This window comes from Antechinus flavipes, chromosome 2, assembly GCF_016432865.1.
Source record: "Antechinus flavipes isolate AdamAnt ecotype Samford, QLD, Australia chromosome 2, AdamAnt_v2, whole genome shotgun sequence".
Taxonomy (NCBI): Eukaryota; Metazoa; Chordata; class Mammalia; order Dasyuromorphia; family Dasyuridae; genus Antechinus; species Antechinus flavipes.
Genome location: NC_067399.1, coordinates 230044617 through 230064455, shown reverse-complemented (window position 1 = coordinate 230064455; position 19839 = coordinate 230044617). Strand labels below are relative to the sequence as shown.

General features: G+C 38.5%; 1 protein-coding gene across 4 annotated transcripts in view; it reads left to right on the top strand.

Moving 5' to 3' along the window:
- OGDH (oxoglutarate dehydrogenase) overlaps positions 1 to 19008 on the top strand; it is a 92713-nt gene extending 73705 nt beyond the window's left edge. For all 4 annotated transcript variants that reach the window (XM_051976437.1, XM_051976434.1, XM_051976436.1 and 1 more), the window contains 12 exons: positions 2631 to 2783; positions 5051 to 5153; positions 7431 to 7559; positions 8147 to 8297; positions 8746 to 8873; positions 9020 to 9198; positions 10088 to 10159; positions 11982 to 12104; positions 13332 to 13404; positions 15720 to 15883; positions 16752 to 16906; positions 17411 to 19008. In XM_051976437.1, coding sequence (XP_051832397.1) covers positions 2631 to 2783; positions 5051 to 5153; positions 7431 to 7559; positions 8147 to 8297; positions 8746 to 8873; positions 9020 to 9198; positions 10088 to 10159; positions 11982 to 12104; positions 13332 to 13404; positions 15720 to 15883; positions 16752 to 16906; positions 17411 to 17531 — 1551 coding nt within the window. In that variant the 3' untranslated portion in view covers positions 17532 to 19008. The remainder of the gene's footprint in view (positions 1 to 2630; positions 2784 to 5050; positions 5154 to 7430; positions 7560 to 8146; positions 8298 to 8745; positions 8874 to 9019; positions 9199 to 10087; positions 10160 to 11981; positions 12105 to 13331; positions 13405 to 15719; positions 15884 to 16751; positions 16907 to 17410) is intronic.
- Positions 19009 to 19839: the final 831 nt, after the last annotated feature.

Sequence of the window (19839 nt, the reverse complement as noted above, 5' to 3'; positions counted from 1 at the left end):
GTCCAACTCATACCTGAATAAGAATTCCCATTACTACATACTTAACAGATGGTCATCTAGCCTACCCTTGAAGATACCTAATGAGGGGCCATTTCCCAAGGCATTCCTTCTCTTTTGACAGCTCAAATGGTTATTAGGATTTTTTTTTTCACCTGAAGTCTAAATCTGCCTTTATACAACATCTGCATTTTGCTTTCACTTCTTCATTTTGGACACAAGCAAAACTGTTCATATGACAGCCTTTCAAATGTACTTAAATTGTCGTGTCCAGCTCAGCTTCCCTGCCCCAAACAACATTTCTCCAGCTTAAATATCCTCAAATTACCTTAATCATTCTAAGATGTTTCCAGGAATCAGTCATGCTCACAGACCAGTCATCCAATTTACAGATTATTTTCTCTTCTTTTCTAGCACAGATAAATTCCAAGATATATTATTATTTCTGACTAACAGAAGCATTGAAGTGATGGAAAATAGTTTTTATTGATATTTTCTATTTTTTACATCATCATAGTATCCCATATATCTTTTCCTTTATTCTCTCCCCCCCCAAAAAAAGCTGATCCATATGAGGAAAAGAAAATCAAGTACAAAAACAGGTGTAATATGTAGCACTTGTAGACTTCCCTGAGGAAAGAATGGGTTGAAGACCTATTTATATTTGTATTTATATTTTGTTATATTTACTTTTGATTTTTTAGTATATCAACTTTTTTCCATTTAGATTGTTGTAGTTTGTATATACTCTGTTTACTTCAGTTGATATGTTCTCCATGCTTCTGTATTTATCTCATACATCATTTCTTACATCACAATAATACTCTTATGTTCGTGTACCACAGTTTGTTTAACCATCCCCCAATTGATGGCATCTACTTTGTTTTCAATTCACAAAAAGGGCTACCATAAATATTTTGGAACACTGTGTATGGGAACTTTTTTCTCACTGATTGTATAAGCCTATCAATGGAATTTCTGGTTCAGAGTGAGAATATTATAATTATCTTATTTGCATAATTCCAAACTGCTTCTCAAAATGATTATACTATTTCACAACTCCACCAACAATGTATTAGCCTGCCTCTTTCCACAATCCATTCAATATTATTGTCATTTTTTCTCAACTTCTCCTTTTTAAAAAGAAGCTTACTTTTTAAAGCATTTTTTAAAATAGCTTTTTTCACTTTTCCAAATACATGCAAAGATAGTTTTCTACATTCATCTTTGCAAAGTCTTGTGTTCCAAATTTTTTTCCCTCACTTCCTTCCTCCCATCTGCTTCCACAGACAGCAAGCAATCCAATATAGATTAAACAAGTTCAGTTCTTCTAAATGTATTTCCATATTTGTCATGCTGTGCAAAAAAAATAAAATCAAAAGGTGAAAGGGAAAAAACATTACAACAACAACAACAACAAAAAAAAAGGTTGAAAATACTATGCTTTGATCCCCATTTAATCTTCCTAGTCCTCTCAGGATGTAGATGGCTCTCTCCATCATAAGTCTATTGGAATTGCCTTGAATTACCTCATTGTTGAAAAGAGCCAAGTCCATCACAGTTGAGCATCATAGAATCTTATTGTTGCTGGGTACAATGTTCTCTTGATTCTACTCATTTCACTTAGCATCAGTTCATGTAAGTCTTTCCAAACTTTTTCTTTGTTTGTTTGTTTCTTTCTTTCTGTCTGCCTTTCTTTGTTTCTTTCTTTCTGTCTGTCTGTCTGTCTGTCTGTCTGTCTTTCTCTGAGGCAATTGGGTTTGAGTAACTTGCCAAGGGTCACACAGTTAGGAAGTATTAAGTGTCTGAGGCCAGGTTTGAACTCAGGTCCTCCTGACTTCAGGGCTGGTGCTCTATCTACTGTGCCACTTAGCTGCCCCTTTTCCAGCCTTTTCTGAAATCAGCTTGCTTGTCAATTTTTTCCCTTTAATTCACAAAGCATCCCTAAGAATTAAGAAGGGAGAGTCATCCTAATTGAAATGAATGACTTGCAAAAAAGCTACATAATATTGAGACTAAAACTAGAATCTTCTGAATTCCATCCCAGTTTTTTTGTTTTGTTTTGTTTTGTTTTTGCTGAGACTTCTCTACCTCCCAAATATAACTAAAGAATTTAGTTTTTTCTGTGAGTTAGATGCTCATCAATTGGGGAATGACTGAATAAGTTATGGTGTATTTTCATAAGTAATGGAATATTATTCTATAAAAAATGCTCAACGGGATGATTTAGAAAGACTTGGAAAGATTTACATGTACTGATGCTGAGTAAACCAAACAAAAGCAAAATAAAACTGTTACACAGCAACAGCAAGCTTGCACGATGATCAACTATGATAGTCTTGGTTCTTCTTAGTGGTTCTGGGATCCAAGGCAATCCCAGTAAGTTTTGGATGGAAAACTCTATCAATATCCAGAGAGAAACCTCTGGAGACTGAATATAAATCAATACATGCTATGTTCATATGATTCGTATGCAAATGTTATGTGGTGTGTTGTTGTTTGTTTTTTAATGAATGTACATATATGACAACCCCCCCCCCCCAAAAAAAAAAAAAAAAAAGATGCTTTATATGTAAATGGGGGAAATTTTTTTTTAATTTAGTTTTCTAATACGTCTTTCCTTTGCTATATAGGTATGTTACAGACGTAATGGTCACAACGAAATGGATGAGCCTATGTTCACTCAGCCCCTCATGTACAAACAAATCAGAAAACAGAAACCTGTATTGCAGAAATATGCTGAGACCCTAGTGTCACAAGGAGTGGTAAATCAGCCTGAATATGAGGTACAGTCACTTGGGCTATCCTTTTTACTCCATCAAACAAATTCTGTCAAAGTTAGTCACCCAACTATATGCCTAAATCCTGGACAGGACCAAAAAAAAAAAAAAGGAGATGGTTGCCATAGTACTTGTCTTGAAGAATGAATCAGTGTGGGGATCCTGCCCAAACACAAATGAAATTTGTGTTTCCTCCACTCAGTGATTCTTTTTTGCCTGAAGGATAAAACATAAACCCTTCTATTTGGGATTTTGTAGTTCTTTCCCATCTAACTGCAACTTGACTCTGAAAATACCTTAATAGCTTTCAGCACTCCAAGCTTTGGCCAGTCAGCCAATTTGATGCTCTGCATATGTGACGTTCCCATTTCCATTCCTTTGCACAGGCTTCCCCCCCATGCCTCTTCTTCTGGACAATCTGGCCCTCTTCAAGGTTCAGCTTAAGTACTTCTTCCTACAAGAGGTTTTTCCAGGTTTCTCCCAATTGTTAGGGGACCCTTTTCCCCTACTTATCTCCTCCCTCAAAAACCTTTTAATTTTTATTCACATGGTATTTCCCCCAGGTGAGCATAGGGACTGTTCATTTTTCTCTTCGTATTCTCACTGCCCTAATATGTCTGCCACATAGGCACTTATAAATAAATGCTGAATTTATTAAATAAATACATAAAAAGAAACAAGAGTTCAAAGGAAAGAGACCATTTCACAAAAGAACTGAGACTCAAACATTGTTTTGAAAGAGTAGTGAGAGGGATGTGGTTTGGAGATAAGGTAAGGGGACAGCTATATGTGCACAAAGAGAAGAGCCATTTGTAGGAGACAAGTAAACAGGAAAGCAATTAGTTAAAAGTTTCTGTTCATTAGGAAGACAGTTATTTGGAGTTTTAATATGATCCCAGCAGAAAGTGAGAGTTGCTAAAGAGTTATTGGGCTAGGCAGGCAGTAATAGTGCGATTTTTTTTTTTTTTAACATGTAATGGGGAGAAATGAAATATTAAATAAGATTTTTTTAAAAAGGAATTTTGCGAAACAAGTCTGGAAAGACAGATTATGGTAGCTTTTTTTTTTTAAATAACTTTTTATTGATAGAACCCATGCCAGGGTAATTTTTTACAGCATTATTCCTTGCACTCACTTCTGTTCCGATTTTTCCCTTCCCTCCCTCCACCCCCTCCCCCAGATAGCAAGCAGTCCTTTACATGTTGAATAGGTTACAGTATATCCTAGCTATATGGTATCTTTTAAATGGCAAATAGAACAACTTAGGAGACAGAATTTAAAAAAAAAAAAAAAGACAAAAAGGACAGTCACTCCAAGTTTGGGAAAGTCAGGGAGAAGGAGAGTAATGATGCCATTAACAGCTTTGAAGAAGAAAGGAAAGACAGTGGATAATGTTTGGGGAAAGGAAAACATTAAATTCAGTTTTTAAATATCTGCTCTATACCAAGCACTATGTGGCACTTGCTAGAGATATAAAAACAATAATGAAACAAACCCTGGCCCTCTAATTCTACATGAAGGAAACAAATTCACATATAAATCCCAAAAGCAAAATGTGTGGATAAAGAACAAGTAACATAGGGTCAGAAAGTGTCAAATCAGCACTGAGTCCTCAAACTATGGGACATGACTTTTTTTTTTAATCACTTGAAACTTAAGAACTTTATAAGGAAATATGTGGACATCTTAGTAGTACTGTAGTGAACAAAGTGCCAAGCCTGAAGTCAGGAACTCTTCTTGGAGTTCAGATCAGATCCAGTCTCAGAACTGTTCTTCATCTTTTAATCTTTCTTTCATCTGTTTCTTTTTTTTTTTTTCATCTGTTAATTGAGCTGGAAAAGAAAGTGACAAACCATTTCAGTATCTTTGCCAAGAAAACCCCAAGGAATTAGGCACTAGTGAAAACAACTCATCAACAACACATGGAATCTATTTGGGGGGAGGCAGAACTAGGAGGGATGGCAAAGATTTCTGAGAGGTCAGAACTGAACCTTTGAGGAATATTGAAAAACATAGACAAGGTAGCCAGAAAACAAGTTCTAAATTCTAGTAGGGACCCATGTTGACTTGAGGGACAAAAGGCCTTTTGTTACCTTGACTCCAGAAAGCCTGAGAACTAGCACAGGTTGAATTTCTTGGCTTACTAAGAAGCTTTAGAACATGAGTGTAACTTGTCCTCCCTTGAAATATGAGAGAGAGCGCAACCTCTGGAGTCTGGTTGTACTCACTGTGTTTGGTCTTATACCTGATGTGCTGTGTCAACTACTTTCTAGGAGGAGATTTCCAAGTATGACAAGATCTGTGAGGAGGCCTTTGCCAGATCTAAAGATGAGAAGATCCTACACATCAAGCATTGGCTTGACTCACCCTGGCCTGGTGAGTAGTAACAGGTCACTTGTTAAAGCTTTTTTGTTCTAAGACCACAGTGAAAGGACAAGGAGAGAACAAATTGGCATTTCTTAGAATGCATGTGGAAGGTGGAAGCCGTAATATAACAAATAAACGAAGAAAATTTCAACTGTCCTATTAGAAAAAATGAATTCGAGATGAATGAATAAGGACCATTTGACCCTTTTTTCTTTTTTTTCTTTTTTTTTTAAATATTTTATTTTATAATAACTTTATATTGACAGAATCCATGTGAGGGTAATTTTTTTACAACATTATCCTTGTACTCATTTCTGTTCCAATTTTTCCTCTCCCTCCCTCCCACCCCCTCCCCTAGGTGGCAAGCAGTCCTATATATGTTAGATATGTTACAGTATATCCTAGATACAATATATGTTTGCAGAACTGAATAGTTCTCTTGTTGCACAGGGAGAATTGGATTCAGAAGGTAAAAATAACCCGGGAAGAAAAACAAAAATGCAGATAGTTCACATTCGTTTCCCAGTGTTCTTTCTTTGGGTATAGCTGCTTCTATCCATCATTTATTAATTGAAACTGAGTTAGGTCTCTTTGTCAAAGAAATCCACTTCCATCAGAATACATCCTCATATAATATCGTTGTCGAAGTGTATAATGATCTCCTGGTTCTGCTCATTTCACTTAGCATCAGTTCATGTAAGTCTCTCCAAACCTCTCTGTATTCATCCTGCTGGTCATTTCTTACAGAACAATAATATTCCATAACATTCATATACCACAATTTACCCAGCCATTCTCCAATTGATGGGCATCCATTCATTTTCCAGTTTCTAGCCACTACAAACAGGGCTGCTACAAACATTTTGGCACATACAGGTCCCTTTCCCTTCTTTAGTATTTCTTTGGGATATAAGCCCAATAGAAACACTGCTGGATCAAAGGGTATGCACAGTTTGATAACTTTTTGGGCATAATTCCAGATTGCTCTCCAGAATGGTTGGATTCATTCACAACTCCACCAACAATGCATCAGTGTCCCAGTTTTCCCGCATTCCCTCCAACATTCATCATTATTTTTTTCTGTTATCTTAGCCAATCTGACAGGTGTGTAGTGGTATCTCAGAGTTGTCTTAGTTTGCATTTCTCTGATCAATAATGATTTGGAACACTCTTTCATATGAGTGGTAATAGTTTCAATTTCATCATCTGAAAATTGTCTGTTCATATCCTTTGACCATTTATCAATTGGAGAATGGCTTGATTTCTTATAAATTTGAGTCAGTTCTCTATATATTTTGGAAATGAGGCCTTTATCAGAACCTTTAACTGTGAAGATGTTTTCCCAGTGTGTTGCTTCCCTTCTAATCAATCTTTCCCTTCTAATCTTCATTTGACCCTTTTTTCAAAGATTAATCACATTATAATGAATATACAATTAAAGGTAGAGTAGAAGAAATTATACTTATCCATGAGAATATTCCCTCCAAAAGTGCTGACTGTATCCATTTTTTCTTTTCCTTTGCAAATTTTTCCCATGTTTTCCCATGAATACGCTATAGGGTATCTTTGTTTTAGTTATCGCTTGCTTTCTCTCGCTTAACTTTCTGGTCATGCATCCTTTATTCCATTTGTGCTGTGATGCTCTTCATTGAGATGTTCCGGCCTACTCATGCTTCCAACGTACTCTTCCATTGCCCATTAGGTTTCCCTCAACCTCCATTCTTTGGAAACTGTGGTGTTCTGTGATCCATAGCCATACAGAATCACCAATACAAGGAAAAGGACACTGACCCTTCCTGCAAAAGAACTAAGTTCAAACCTTGGCCTCTGAAATCAGAGATCTTGGGTTCAAATCATGCCTGTGGTGCTTTAAATATCTCTGTGACACTGAGCAAATCACATATATTCTCTATGGGACTTGATTTCCTCGTCACTAAAACAACAGGATTGGACTTGGCCTTTGAGATCCCTTTCAGCTCTAGATCAATGATCCTATGACAAAGAGACAAACCTAGTCTCTGCTTTTCAGGATTTTGTATTTTAGTAGACATTAACTTATATAACACTGTAAATCTAAGTTGTAAGTACAAAAGTTGCCACTCCTAAATTTGAAAGTTCTAGTGAATCTTGAGACTTTTTAATTCTGAATCTCCTTCCATAAAGTTCTGTATTTTCTTATTCAGTTCAGGGAAGAACAGAATAATCTTTGGCCGTCAATGTTCCATCGTAGGCTAATAAAAGTAGACCTGATGATGATCTATTTCTGGCTTAACTTTTCTCTTCTAGGTTTTTTTACTCTAGATGGACAGCCCAGGAGTATGTCTTGTCCTTCAACTGGTCTAACTGAAGAGGTTCTGACACACATAGGAAATGTAGCCAGCTCTGTTCCTGTAGAGAATTTTACCATTCATGGGGGTAACTAATAATTTTACTGATTGTAGAATAAAACAGTAATACTGTTCCAAAAGAACCATGAAGAGAATGGTTTCCACCTCTAGAGAAAATATTGAATGCAGAATGAAGCATACTTTTTAAATTTTTCTCAGGCTTTCTACATATTTTCTTTTGCATATATTTTCCATGACTCCATTTGTATAATGTCAAAATTGCTTTCCTTTTCAAGAGATGGGAAAGATGGGAAGGAGGAAGAGAATTTGAAACTGAAATTATTTTTATGAATGTTAAAATGTTTTGACATGCAAAAATAATAAGTTGTTGGGTTTTTTTAGTTCTGAATAGTGTATGGGTTTAAAAAAAAAAAATTTGATGAAATTCTAGCTGTCCTAGTAGACACATAATATATATAAGTATTGAGAACAGTCAGATCACTACAATTTTAAACCCCATTTTCAAATGAAACAGTCATATTGTTTTCTAAGCCAAAACTAGAGAGGGACATCTCATCCCTACTTGTTAACATAACACAATTGAGAATCAGCCTGTATAGAAACTATTGCTGAGTATTTGGTCAAGCCTGAGATTAACTTTGAATGTCTCTGTAGGCTTGAGACGGATTCTAAAAACCCGTGGAGAAATGGTAAAGAATCGAACAGTAGACTGGGCCCTTGCTGAATACATGGCTTTCGGCTCACTCCTGAAAGATGGAATCCACATTCGGCTCAGTGGCCAGGATGTTGAACGGGGAACCTTCAGGTAAAGCCTAGTAGTTTCCACCACCTTGGGCAGGGGAATTATAGAGGTCAGAACTCTTAACAAGCACATCCTTACTGCCCTTTAGTCAGTGGGGTCTTGGCTTGAAAAGAATAACCACAGAGGCCACTGAGGTGTATATGATGGATCACTAGCCCTAGTTTTAGGAGAACTGGATTCAGATGTGGTCTCAGATGCTTATTGTGTGAACCTGGGCAAGTCATTTAACCCTAATTGTCTCCAAATCATAGAAAAGAAAGGAAAAGAGCAGTCATGCTGATTTCTTTGGGCAGCTTTGGTTAAAAACAATGCTCTTTTATGTTTGTACAGATTTTTGGGAACTCTCTTCCTCAATCATAGTTTCTTACTGTGTAGCTTGTGAAGCTACAGTGCAGTGACATTTGAGGGGGGAGAGGAGAAGTTGATATTAATAACTATTCTTCTTTTTCAGCCATCGTCACCATGTGCTACATGACCAGAATGTAGACAAGAAAATCTGCATTCCCATGAACCACCTTTGGCCCAACCAGGCTCCATATACAGTCTGCAACAGTTCTCTGTCTGAATATGGAGTTTTAGGTCAGTGTCCTTGAGTATACACTTCGTCTGGAGACTCATAATCTACCGTATCTATGTTGAATAAATGTGTCCTTGAGTACACATCTTTGTTCTTCCTCTCTTCTGAGGTAATGATCTGTCCTTTATCCTTCCTTTGTACTACATAGGCTTTGAGCTGGGCTTTGCTATGGCAAGTCCTAATGCCCTTGTCCTTTGGGAGGCTCAGTTTGGTGACTTCCACAACACTGCTCAGTGTATCATTGACCAGTTCATTTGCCCAGGACAGGCCAAGTGGGTTCGACAGAATGGCATTGTGTTGCTACTCCCCCATGGCATGGAAGGAATGGTAAGCATTTCTCTCTCCACTGGTCTACCCTGGTACCCACTCCTGCCTAAGCCCATTGCTTAGATAGTCTACTCTCTAGACCTCACCTTTTGCATATGACCATCATATTTAGCTTCTGATCTATCTATCCCAGATATTCCTGTAGACATTAGTCAGTTCTTGTCTCCTGTAACAGTTACAACAAAAAAGATGTGCCTGCTACTTTCCATTCTCTCCATGCAGATATAAATGGGAAATGGTGAGAGGAAGTTGCTCTAGGTGGTAACCCCCAAGAGCCCATTTCTCTACCTTACCCTAAATCTCCCCTTTTCCTTTTTACACTCCCCCTTCCTGAAGCAAAACAGGAAGCTTTGGCTTTGTCATGTATTCATGGCATGGCATGGCATGGCATGTAGATGTGCATGTGTCATCACTTTCTGATTTTGAGTCATTGTGGAAAATAAGTCTTTGATAGTACATAATCTGACATTCAGACCTCTCAGTACTCTCATTCTTAATCCCAACTTTTAAAGGCCCAGTCTGCTCCAGGTGCTAGGAGCATCCAGTGCTATATCAGTTTGTACTACTGCTCACTATCTTTAATCTCTGGTTTTGGAACAGATGAAAGCCTAGTGGAATGATCCTGAGGCCATATAAAATGAGGGCCTTCATTAAGGGGGAAAAGAGTCAAAAAAAGCCCCAGGTACAGATAGCAGTTTCAGATAAGAATGCCTAATGATGCATGTCCTATTTGTGAGTATGAGAAGGGATAAAGGTGTCAAGAGGTCAGCAAGGGGAGGAGAAACTCAGCAGTACTCAAAACACAATTTGACATTTGTCAAATCCGTGACAAGCATCATAGATTTTCAGCATAGGAGTGACCTCAAACTTATTTCTTGCTTGCTTCTAGGGTCCAGAACATTCATCAGCTAGACCAGAGAGGTTTCTGCAGATGTGCAATGATGATCCAGATGTCTTCCCTGTAAGTTAAGTTGCCTCTGGACTGGTTAGGACTCTGAGTTGGGTAACTCAGTTTGGTGCAGACAGTCCATGATGTATAAGGGAAGGGAATTGGAGGGAGAGAATTCCTCCTCAAACTTTTAGCCCTTCTTAAATTCCCACTTGGAGTCTTGTGGTCATCTGCCTGTTTTTGGCAGTTTCCATCTTGGTAATCACTTGTGGGGTCTTATCTCCTCCTTTCATTTAGAAATGAGACTGGATGACATGACTGTGCCTTGTTTTCCTAATTAGTTTAAGTGGGTAGATAGGTGTGGCCACTTTGCCTGCTGGTTTTCCCCTAAATGAGAGACCTCAGCAGAGTACAAAGGAAATAGAAATGTGAGGGCTACTTCCTGTAACTTCCTGCTCTTGCCAGTGGAACCTGAATTTGAAAGTTGTAGATTATATTTACTACTCCATGACAATTCCCTCCAATTATCTTTTTAAAGAACTTGTTTCAGGGTGATAATAAAGAAACTGAGCACTAGAGTCCCCCCTTTCTACGGAATAGGATTTTACAGGTTCTGTGACTTGCCCAGAGTCACATGAATAAGAAGTGTTAAAGCTGGGTTTTTCACTTAAAAACTGTGGTTCTAAATCCAGCTCTCTTTCGAGTGAATAACCTAAGTATGCTGACTGTATCCCAGGGATTCAAGACACTTTATTTTGAGAAGGAAACCAATCAAGAGGTATTTACTAAGGACTAACTGTATTGCTAGGTGGCATAGTGCACAGAGTGCCAGGCCTGAAGTCAGGAAGACTCCTCTTATTGAGCTCAAGTTCAGCTTCAGATATTCACTGAAGTGACCCTGTCATTTCATGCCATTTGCCTCAGTTTCCTCATAGAAAAGGAAATAGCAAACTACTCTAGTATCTTTGCCAAAACAAAAGTCACAAATGGAGTCACACAGTTAAACAATAACTATTAATTAGTAGTTACTATTCTAAGTCCTTACTGTATATCATTTTATCATAGAAAGAAAAATGCTCTTGATAAATGTGGAAATGTTTAGAACAATTAGACATGTTTAACCTATATTGGATAACTTGCTGTCTAGGGGAAGGGGAAGGTGGAGAAGAAGGTAGAAAAATTTGGAAAACAATGTTTTACAAGATTAAATGTTGAAAACTATCTTTGTATGTGTTTTGAATAATAAAAAGCTATTATTTTAAAAAAGCTTATCAGGACAGATCTTTAAATAATAAAATGTATAATTCTTGAAGAAACAATGAATCACTACACAGTGAGAATAAACCAGAGACTCACCACAATGGAATCAATAAATATTCATCACCAAATATTTTTGAAATACCAAAAAAGAAGAATACTTCTGCCCTCAGAGAGTTTATAATCCATTTTGAACAAGATGTATAAATGTAAAACCACCAAAGAGTAACTCTAGACAGCATATAATCAAGAGCAAAGTTGCACAGATAGCCCTAGTTAATTTTTACTTTACTCATTCTGAATCGGAGGGCAGTGAAGTGCATTTTGGCTCAAAGCAGAATTCCAGAATAGGACTCAAAAATTAGAGACCCAAAGTATCTAATGATTGGACCTAGAATTTGGATCTAGAGAAGCATCTGGACTGGCTAACTCAAAGCCCTCCATTATGATACTTCTAGCTATAAGATGAGGGAATTGTTTATCATTATCTCTGAAGGCCCTTGAATATCCATACTTCTGGTTTGTAATCTTCCCACCCCAAAGACCCAGACCCCGTCTTGAATACATAGGTCTACAAATGGGGTGGTTTTAGTGACTCATTGGATCCTGACAGTTCACTGTGTTCTCTTTGCTATAGAAACTTGATGACTTTGATGTGCGTCAACTCTATGACTGCAACTGGATTGTTGTTAATTGTTCCACTCCTGCCAACTTTTTCCATGTCCTCCGACGACAGATCTTGCTGCCCTTCCGGAAGCCGGTCAGTTACAGAGCCTACTGTGCCCAATAGAAGGCTCTGATCCAAGAGCTAAACCCAAATTGATTACCCTCTTACATTCCAAGAGAAAGAGTTCTGGATGGGTGGTGCTGACCTCATGGAATTTCTGAGAGTAAAAGCATCCCTTATAGGAAATTGGGCAAAAGTGGAGTCTGATCCACCAGATATTTTTTCCCCCACCTATTCTGCAAAAACATTTTTCTCCAAGACAGTCTACCTTGGGATGGTGCTGTTTCAGTCTTTGTGATTTCATTCACTGTGAGTGTAATTTCCACTGATAACATTGAAACCCATTCATGCTTATAGTAAATGGTTTCCTTCATGGCCCCAAAAAAACCTAGTAACCAACGTTGGGGTTGGGATGATGGGCATCTCTGAATTTGTCTGGGATTGTCCTCTGATGGTACATATACAAACCAATTGTTACCAGGCCTATACTCAAAGTTTGTACTTTAATGGGATAGCCTTGGACGACTCAATTCTGCCTCATCTTTCACTGCAGTTCAGCACATTAGCTTCCCATCCACAGTGAATGCAACAATTCATTTGAATTCAGTTGAATTATTGAGGTGGAGACAAGATACAGGAATGAAAAATGAGCCTCTACATATAGTCTGTTTGCATCAGGCTTTTTTTTCCTTTAGCCAAATTTTTTTAAAATTGAAGAATCATTCTAAGGGATTCTCTTCTCCCAATCTTGATGAATAGAGGTGCTGTTGAGTGGTCCACTTTCTCATTGGGCATTTTGTCGCTAGTTATGTCTGAATGCAAGCAACCAGGTACTTGCTGATTTCATGTGAGGAGGATCCTGTTTAAGGGATATAGAATGGTGCCATTGAGAAACCAGCATAGTGTGAGCCAAAAGCAGCTGCTTACAACTGTGATGTAGGAGAAGTCGACAGCTGCTCTTATTGAGTTGTTAAGGGGACTCAAAAGGTATATTCCATCTAAGTTGGGATTTACATCTCTCTCAGTCTGTGCCTAGTAACCTAATATAGTGTGAGAGATAGAAAGAGAAGGAAGTAGAATTGCATTTTCTTTCTTCCTTTTCTGCCTCCTTTTCTCCGTGGAGAACCTCTTGTAAAGAGTTGGAGGGATTTGCAATGTAAAGGCTCCCATTAGTGAATAAGAGCCTAGTTGATTTACCAAGCTCCCTCCTGGAGCACTCTGAATCCAGCCTGTCGTGAGTCTTTTCCCAATGTATTTCAGTTGATCGTCTTCACTCCAAAGTCACTGCTGCGTCACCCTGAAGCCAGGTCCAACTTTGATGACATGCTTCCAGGTAAGAGCATTAGGAAAAGTTCCATGACCTTGTCCTAGAGGGGTTTATTGCTTTCTTTTTCCTAACTCCAGGGAGAGTAAGCTTGCAGCTGTGCTGCAGGGCTCTTAGTGAAAGCAGGTTTGCTGACACTGGGGAGCCCCAGATACTTCCTTGGTGACTAAGCCTAGAGAGAACATCTGCCCTTGTTTCCTGTTTGTTAAATGGTCATTTGTTTGGTAGAGTTCTTACAGAATGAAACAATATGGTGGCTAAGCCATTGTCCTTGATTTCCCCTCCCCCCCAAAAAAAGGAAAAGAATAGAGTCTGCAAAGGCGCTAAGATAGCAAGCATAACTTATTCCTCACAAAATTCTAGAATGGTTAAAGAAACTGGGAGTTTTGAGCTTGAAGAAGACTTTGTAGGGTGGGGAGGAATATAAGAACCACCTTGTAGTGTTGGAAGGACTGTCAGTCCCAGAGGATGTTGGTCCTGTTATTTAATCCCTGGGGTCAGTTAGGAATACTGGGTAAAGGTTGCAGAAAGGCAGGCTTGGGCCTGATGTAAAGAAAGCTTCTTAGACCTGCCCAAGTTGTAGGTTGATAGAGCAATGGCCAGGAGTCTTCTACCATCTAGTTGTGTGACCTTAGACACACTGAGGACTTTAGTTTCCTTATCTATAAAAGGAGATAAGACTAGATGATCTCTAAGGTTCATTCTAGCATATGGATAGATTATTGAGAAATAGTGTTTCTGCCTATAGCAAGATGGCTATTTGGGTTAAGAAAAGAATGAACAAAAAAAAAAAAAAAAGAATGAACAGTTAACTTCAGGAGATAGAATAATAACAATGGTAAGGAGGTATTATTAATTCAAGTGTCTTAAATGCATCTGAGTGATAGCCCTATTTATTCTGAAGCATCTGAAGAGTTTCAGATACCCAGGCATTGGTAAAGGTCTGTAATTACTTGTGGCCCTTGAGTTCTGATGTCCCAATCTCAATTTTTGCCATGGGCTTTACCATTTTCAGTGTGTTTTGTTAGCAATTTGTAAATGCCGCTGGCCTTTCTTTTACTCTTGGAATAGAGTTGTTAGAGTAGAGATTTCCAATCCTGAGGATTTATAGAAATCTTTCTCTTGTGTTAAAATGGAGAACCAGCACTGGAAGATATCTTAGCTGTATTTGCAAGTGGGTGGGAATCCCCATTCTTCTACTCTCAACCCACTTCTCCCTCCTAAAAGGTACATAGCCCCCTGCAAATCTACCAAAGGATTTCCCTCAAGCTTTTCTATTTCAGGAAGAATTCTGTGCTCTTCAAATTTTCTTCGCATCATGGCAAATTGTATTTTTTTCTGGTTGATTTGTAAGATCACAGGTGTCAAATGCAACTCTGGCCTGGATTAAAATGTCACTGAGAAATGTTTAAGAAAATAAAAATACATTAGAACATAGACAGCATTATATTTTAAAATTAAGTTAATATGCAGCCTTCAGGGATCTTTTTATACAGATTAGTGGAACTCATTTCTATTTGAGTTCAGCACTACTATTTTATTTTTTTTTAATTTAAATTTTATTTTATTTAATAATAACTTTGTATTGACAGAATCCATGCCAGGGTAATTTTTTACAACATTATCCCTTGCACTCGCTTATGTTTCGTTTTTCCCCTCCCTCCCTCCACCCCCCCCCCCAAGATGGCAAGCAATCCTATATATGTTAAATATGTTGCAGTATATCCTAGATACAATACATATTTGCAGAACCGAACAGTTCTCCTGTTGCACAGGGAGAATTGGATTCAGAAGGTAAAAATAACTCGGGAAGAAAATCAAAAATGCAAATAGTTCACATTCGTTTCCCAGTGTTCCTTCTCTGGGTGTAGCTGTCTCTGTCCATCATTTATCCATTGAAACTCAGTTAGGTCTCTTTGTCATAGAAATCCACTTCCTTCAGCACTACTATTTTAAATGTCTTGTTCCTTTTACAAAATGTATTGGGATGATAGATACTCAACAGCTTGTTTTTTTTGCTGTGGTTATATTAAAAATTATACATGTAAAATCACAGTGAACATAGATCAAGCTCAGTATAAATGTGTTTATCCAAATCCATGATATTAAAACTTAAATAATCCATTACCTTGAACAGATGAAAAAAAAAAAATCATTCCAAGGAAGATGTTTAGTTAATGCGTGGATGATAGAGTCATCATTGAAAATTTTCTGATTAGTAATTAAAGAGGATTGGGAGATGTCAATATTTCTGGGTTATGTTTGATTGCTCTTGCTGGCTAAATTTCTATAGATAACACTGTCCATTGTGGGCTCTGTTCCAGGCAGCAGTTTCCAGCGTATTATCCCAGACAATGGTCCTGCTTCCCAGAACCCAGAGAAAACCAAGAGACTTCTCTTCTGTACCGGCAAGGTGTATTATGACCTTACTCGAGAGCGACAAGCCAGAAACATGGAGGCAGATGTGGCTATCACCAGGATTGAGCAGGTGGGAAAAAGGATGAACTATAAATTGTAAATGTTGGCATATGCTGTAATAACAGGAAACACCTCCCATGTCTGTTTGTTCTTGCAAAGAAATAATTCTTCTGAATATCCATCTCTAATACTGTATAAGGCCCCTGCCCTCGGTAGGCTTTTTTTCTTTATATCTCTAGCAACTAGCCCAGTGCCTGACACGTGGTGGCTCTTAAAAAAGTGTTGCTGAATTGAATTACTTGATTGCCATCCTCTTCCCTACCTGTCACTATCTGCTCTCTCTTTTTTAAAACACTAATATATTTATTGCTTCCTATAGTAGAATGGAAACTTTAATTAAAGACAAAAACTTTTTTTTAATCTTTGTATCTTCATCCTCTAAGATAGAACCTTGCGCACACATAGCTGGTGCCTAATAAATGTTTGTTGAAGCAAATTACAACCTTAGAGAGGCTTCCCTAACTGATTCTTGCTCCACACTCCATCACCAACTCATACACACAATTATATTGACTAGTTACAGTTCATATTTCTCTGTAGGCATGGTACTTTATTTGAGGGCAGCCTTTCTTTTTTTTTTTTTTGTCTTCATATTCTTTATGCACATGTATGCTTTTAGGACATAGTGGCCATTTAATAGAAACACCCTAGAATGAGTTGTGGTTACCAAAGGCAGACAATGAGATTAGTAGTTGCCTCTTAACCTAGGAATGCCTTTTCATGAGAATGGAGACTCTGTAAGGGCTAACCTCTACCCTTTACCATTAGAACTTCATCTGTTTGAGTGTTTGGAAGTAAGAATGGGGCTAGTTGGGTTGTCTCTGTCTCCTTTCTCAGAATGTGCTGTGTTTGAAGCTGTGGTGTTGTTTCTTTCCCAGCTCTCCCCCTTCCCCTTCGACCTCTTGCAGAAGGAAGTGCTGAAGTACCCTAATGCAGAGCTGGCCTGGTGCCAGGAAGAACATAAAAATCAGGGTTACTATGACTACGTGAAGCCAAGACTTCGCACGACCATAGACCGAGCCAAGCCTGTCTGGTAATTATTCCTACTGCCCTGCCTGGGCTATATTCCATCCTTTGCGGGTGCCCTCCAGAAGCTCCATATGGCTCATATCCAGAAGGCACTCCAATCCAGTATTATTCTGTATCCTAAAGGGGATTCTCACCATCTTCCTTTTTAGTGCTGTTGGGTGAATATCAGAAAATCCTAGGTAGGTAACCTAATGGAAAGTGATAGACTTAGAATCAGACCCTCATTAGTTGTATGATTTTTGGCGAGGCACTTAACCTCTCTCATCCTAAATTTCTAATTCTGTAATATGGGGGGAAGGGGGGATGTAAGAATAGCACCTGTCCATAGGGATGTTTTGAGGATCAAATGAAATAACATGAATAGAGCTTTGCAAACTCTTAAGAGCTACACCAGCTATACCAACATTAGCTGCTCTTCTCATTGTTATTTTTGATGAAAATGAACTTTATGTTCCTGTTGAAGGAACAAGATGGGATTCACTGCCACTGACTTTTATTTCCATCTCAGGTATGCTGGGCGCGACCCCGCTGCTGCCCCAGCCACAGGCAACAAGAAGACACACCTGACAGAGCTGCAGCGTCTCCTGGATACTGCTTTCAATCTGGACTCTTTCAAGGGCTTATTCTAGGCCTTGGCCTCAGCTACTTGGACCCTACCTTCTGTCTGTCTGTATATCCATATCTGCCACTCACTTCTCTTAACTCCAGACTAGATCAACTAAAGTGTGGCGCCCAGCTTCTGCCCCAAATCTCTGCTTCTTCTTTTTGTCCTGCATATTCCTATCTATGCTCCTCCTCTCCCCTCCAAAGCTGTTCTCTTAGAAATTGAAGTTGTCATTTCTCTATCAAATAGTCTTCCTCATTCATCACCACCAAATGTTCAACAGTTCCTAATTTTATGACTGTCTTGGCTTTCTGTGAAGGTGAATAGCTTTGTGGAATAGCACCTTCTGCAGAAGCAGCAGTGAGGAAGGGGCTACTGCTGTCATCACCCTTCTAAGGACCCTTAACCTTACCAGGCAAAAAGCCTTTGTGTCAGATATTTCCACTCCCTGTCTTGGTAAAATTTCACCCCCCACAATGCAAAGGAGGAACTTTGGGTTCCCCTTATGCTGAAAATAATCCCTAGCAAAAGAAGAGTCTCTTTACTTCAGGATTGGGATTTTTCTATAGCTAAACCCAGAAAGATTATCCAAAAGGAAAGAAATTGTTCCCAAGAGCTGGATTTTGCCATGTTCTTCTAATTGAGACTCAGATGATACCCAGTCATAGCAGGGAGATGGACTCCATTAGCTATCAAGCTTAAGAGGAAAGATGATAAGTCCAGGTTGAGTCAGTCCCAGAATCCAAAACAGGTGGCCCATTAGTTTCTTTCCTCTAGTATATAGTTGTCCCTCATTTATTTTCCTCTGTGCAATCCCTCCTAAGCTTATTGCATGTGATCTGCATGTCCCAATCTTTCATATTTTAGTGACCAGGAATAGCTTCAGCCTTTGCTGCTTCTGCCCTTTTTTCAGCATTGACTATTCTTCATGTCACAGAATTGGCAAAACAGTGTCCCTTTCTGGCACCTAAGTCTTTCATACTGCTGCCTTTGTCACAAATATGTACAGCTTTGTTTTGGGGGTGGAATCTGGAGCATAGAGCCACAGGTTATGTACATCATGTGAATAATGACTTTTCTATTGAAGTTAGCCTTAGTCTTTGGCCAGAAAGTTTTCCCTTCTCTTTCCGCAGCCCATTGGGTATGTGTTGCTCTGAAATCTGACTTGGTATATGAACCTAGCCATGGCCTTTTTGCTTGTTTTCTTACCACCTCTTTCCTTTCCAATGCCTCTTTTTTCCTCCCCTACTTCTTCCTCCTTTAATTTAAAAAAAGGGAGTAGGGGTGAGATAGAGACTTTCTGATGCATCCTTTCCTGTGCCAAAGCAAAAGGTAGCAGGAGGTGGGAGCTGAGGGGTAGGAGCAGGGGCAGAAATTGATGACTGCTCCTTGTCATCACTTTGATTCTTCACAGTGACAGATCTGATTTATTTATTTTGGTTAAAAAACAACAGCTTTTCATTGTATTTGGCTTCACCAATAAAATAAAAAATTATCCTGGGGCCTGTCTAGATCTTCAATTTAATTGCCAAGGAAAGGCCTTGTTCTGAATTATGTTAACTTGACCTAAGTCATTGTATTCCCCTATATCATGGGAAGATGTAACAGAGCTCTGGGTAAGTTACACTCTAAGAATCTTTCTTAGTGCTTACTTAAAATAGGGAATAAGGTATTCTTGCATGTTTTTCTTTCCAGAGCCATCATTCCTAAGTACATACATACATATTCCACACTGTGAAAAAAAACTTTCCAGTGAGATAAATGTGGTTCTCATTTCCTTTATTGGAATCCAGAGATGGTACAGTGCTCATTTGGATGAATATATATGCAAGCATACACCAAGGAACAATGTGTATCTCTTAAGGACTTTTAATTTTTCTTTTTCATAATTTCCCTCATACTTCCCATACCAAGCTTCACTTTTATTCCATGTAACTACTTCATCCTTTAATTATCTTCTACAATGAGGGAGTTGGACTCTTACCTTTTGGGCATCTATTCCAATGTTTCTGTCAGCCCTAAATCTATGATTCTGTAAAAGGGGAAGGGGAGGGAGACACACCTGTAAAGCATCTTTAGGAAGTTTTTAAGATAGGAAGACTGGAATTCAAATCCCTTTAATGACAAACTAGATACTGTTGTTCTAGAATAGGGGTTCTTAACCTTGTTTGTATCCTGGACCCCTTTGGCAGTCTTTTGAAACCTATAAATCCCTCAGAATCATGTTTTTTCTTTACAAATAATAATCAAAGAAAATGCCACATTTTTAGTTCTAGGTTAGTGCAAATAAAGATGCATTTTTTCCCCCTCCAAGCTCACAAACCTCCCTTTAT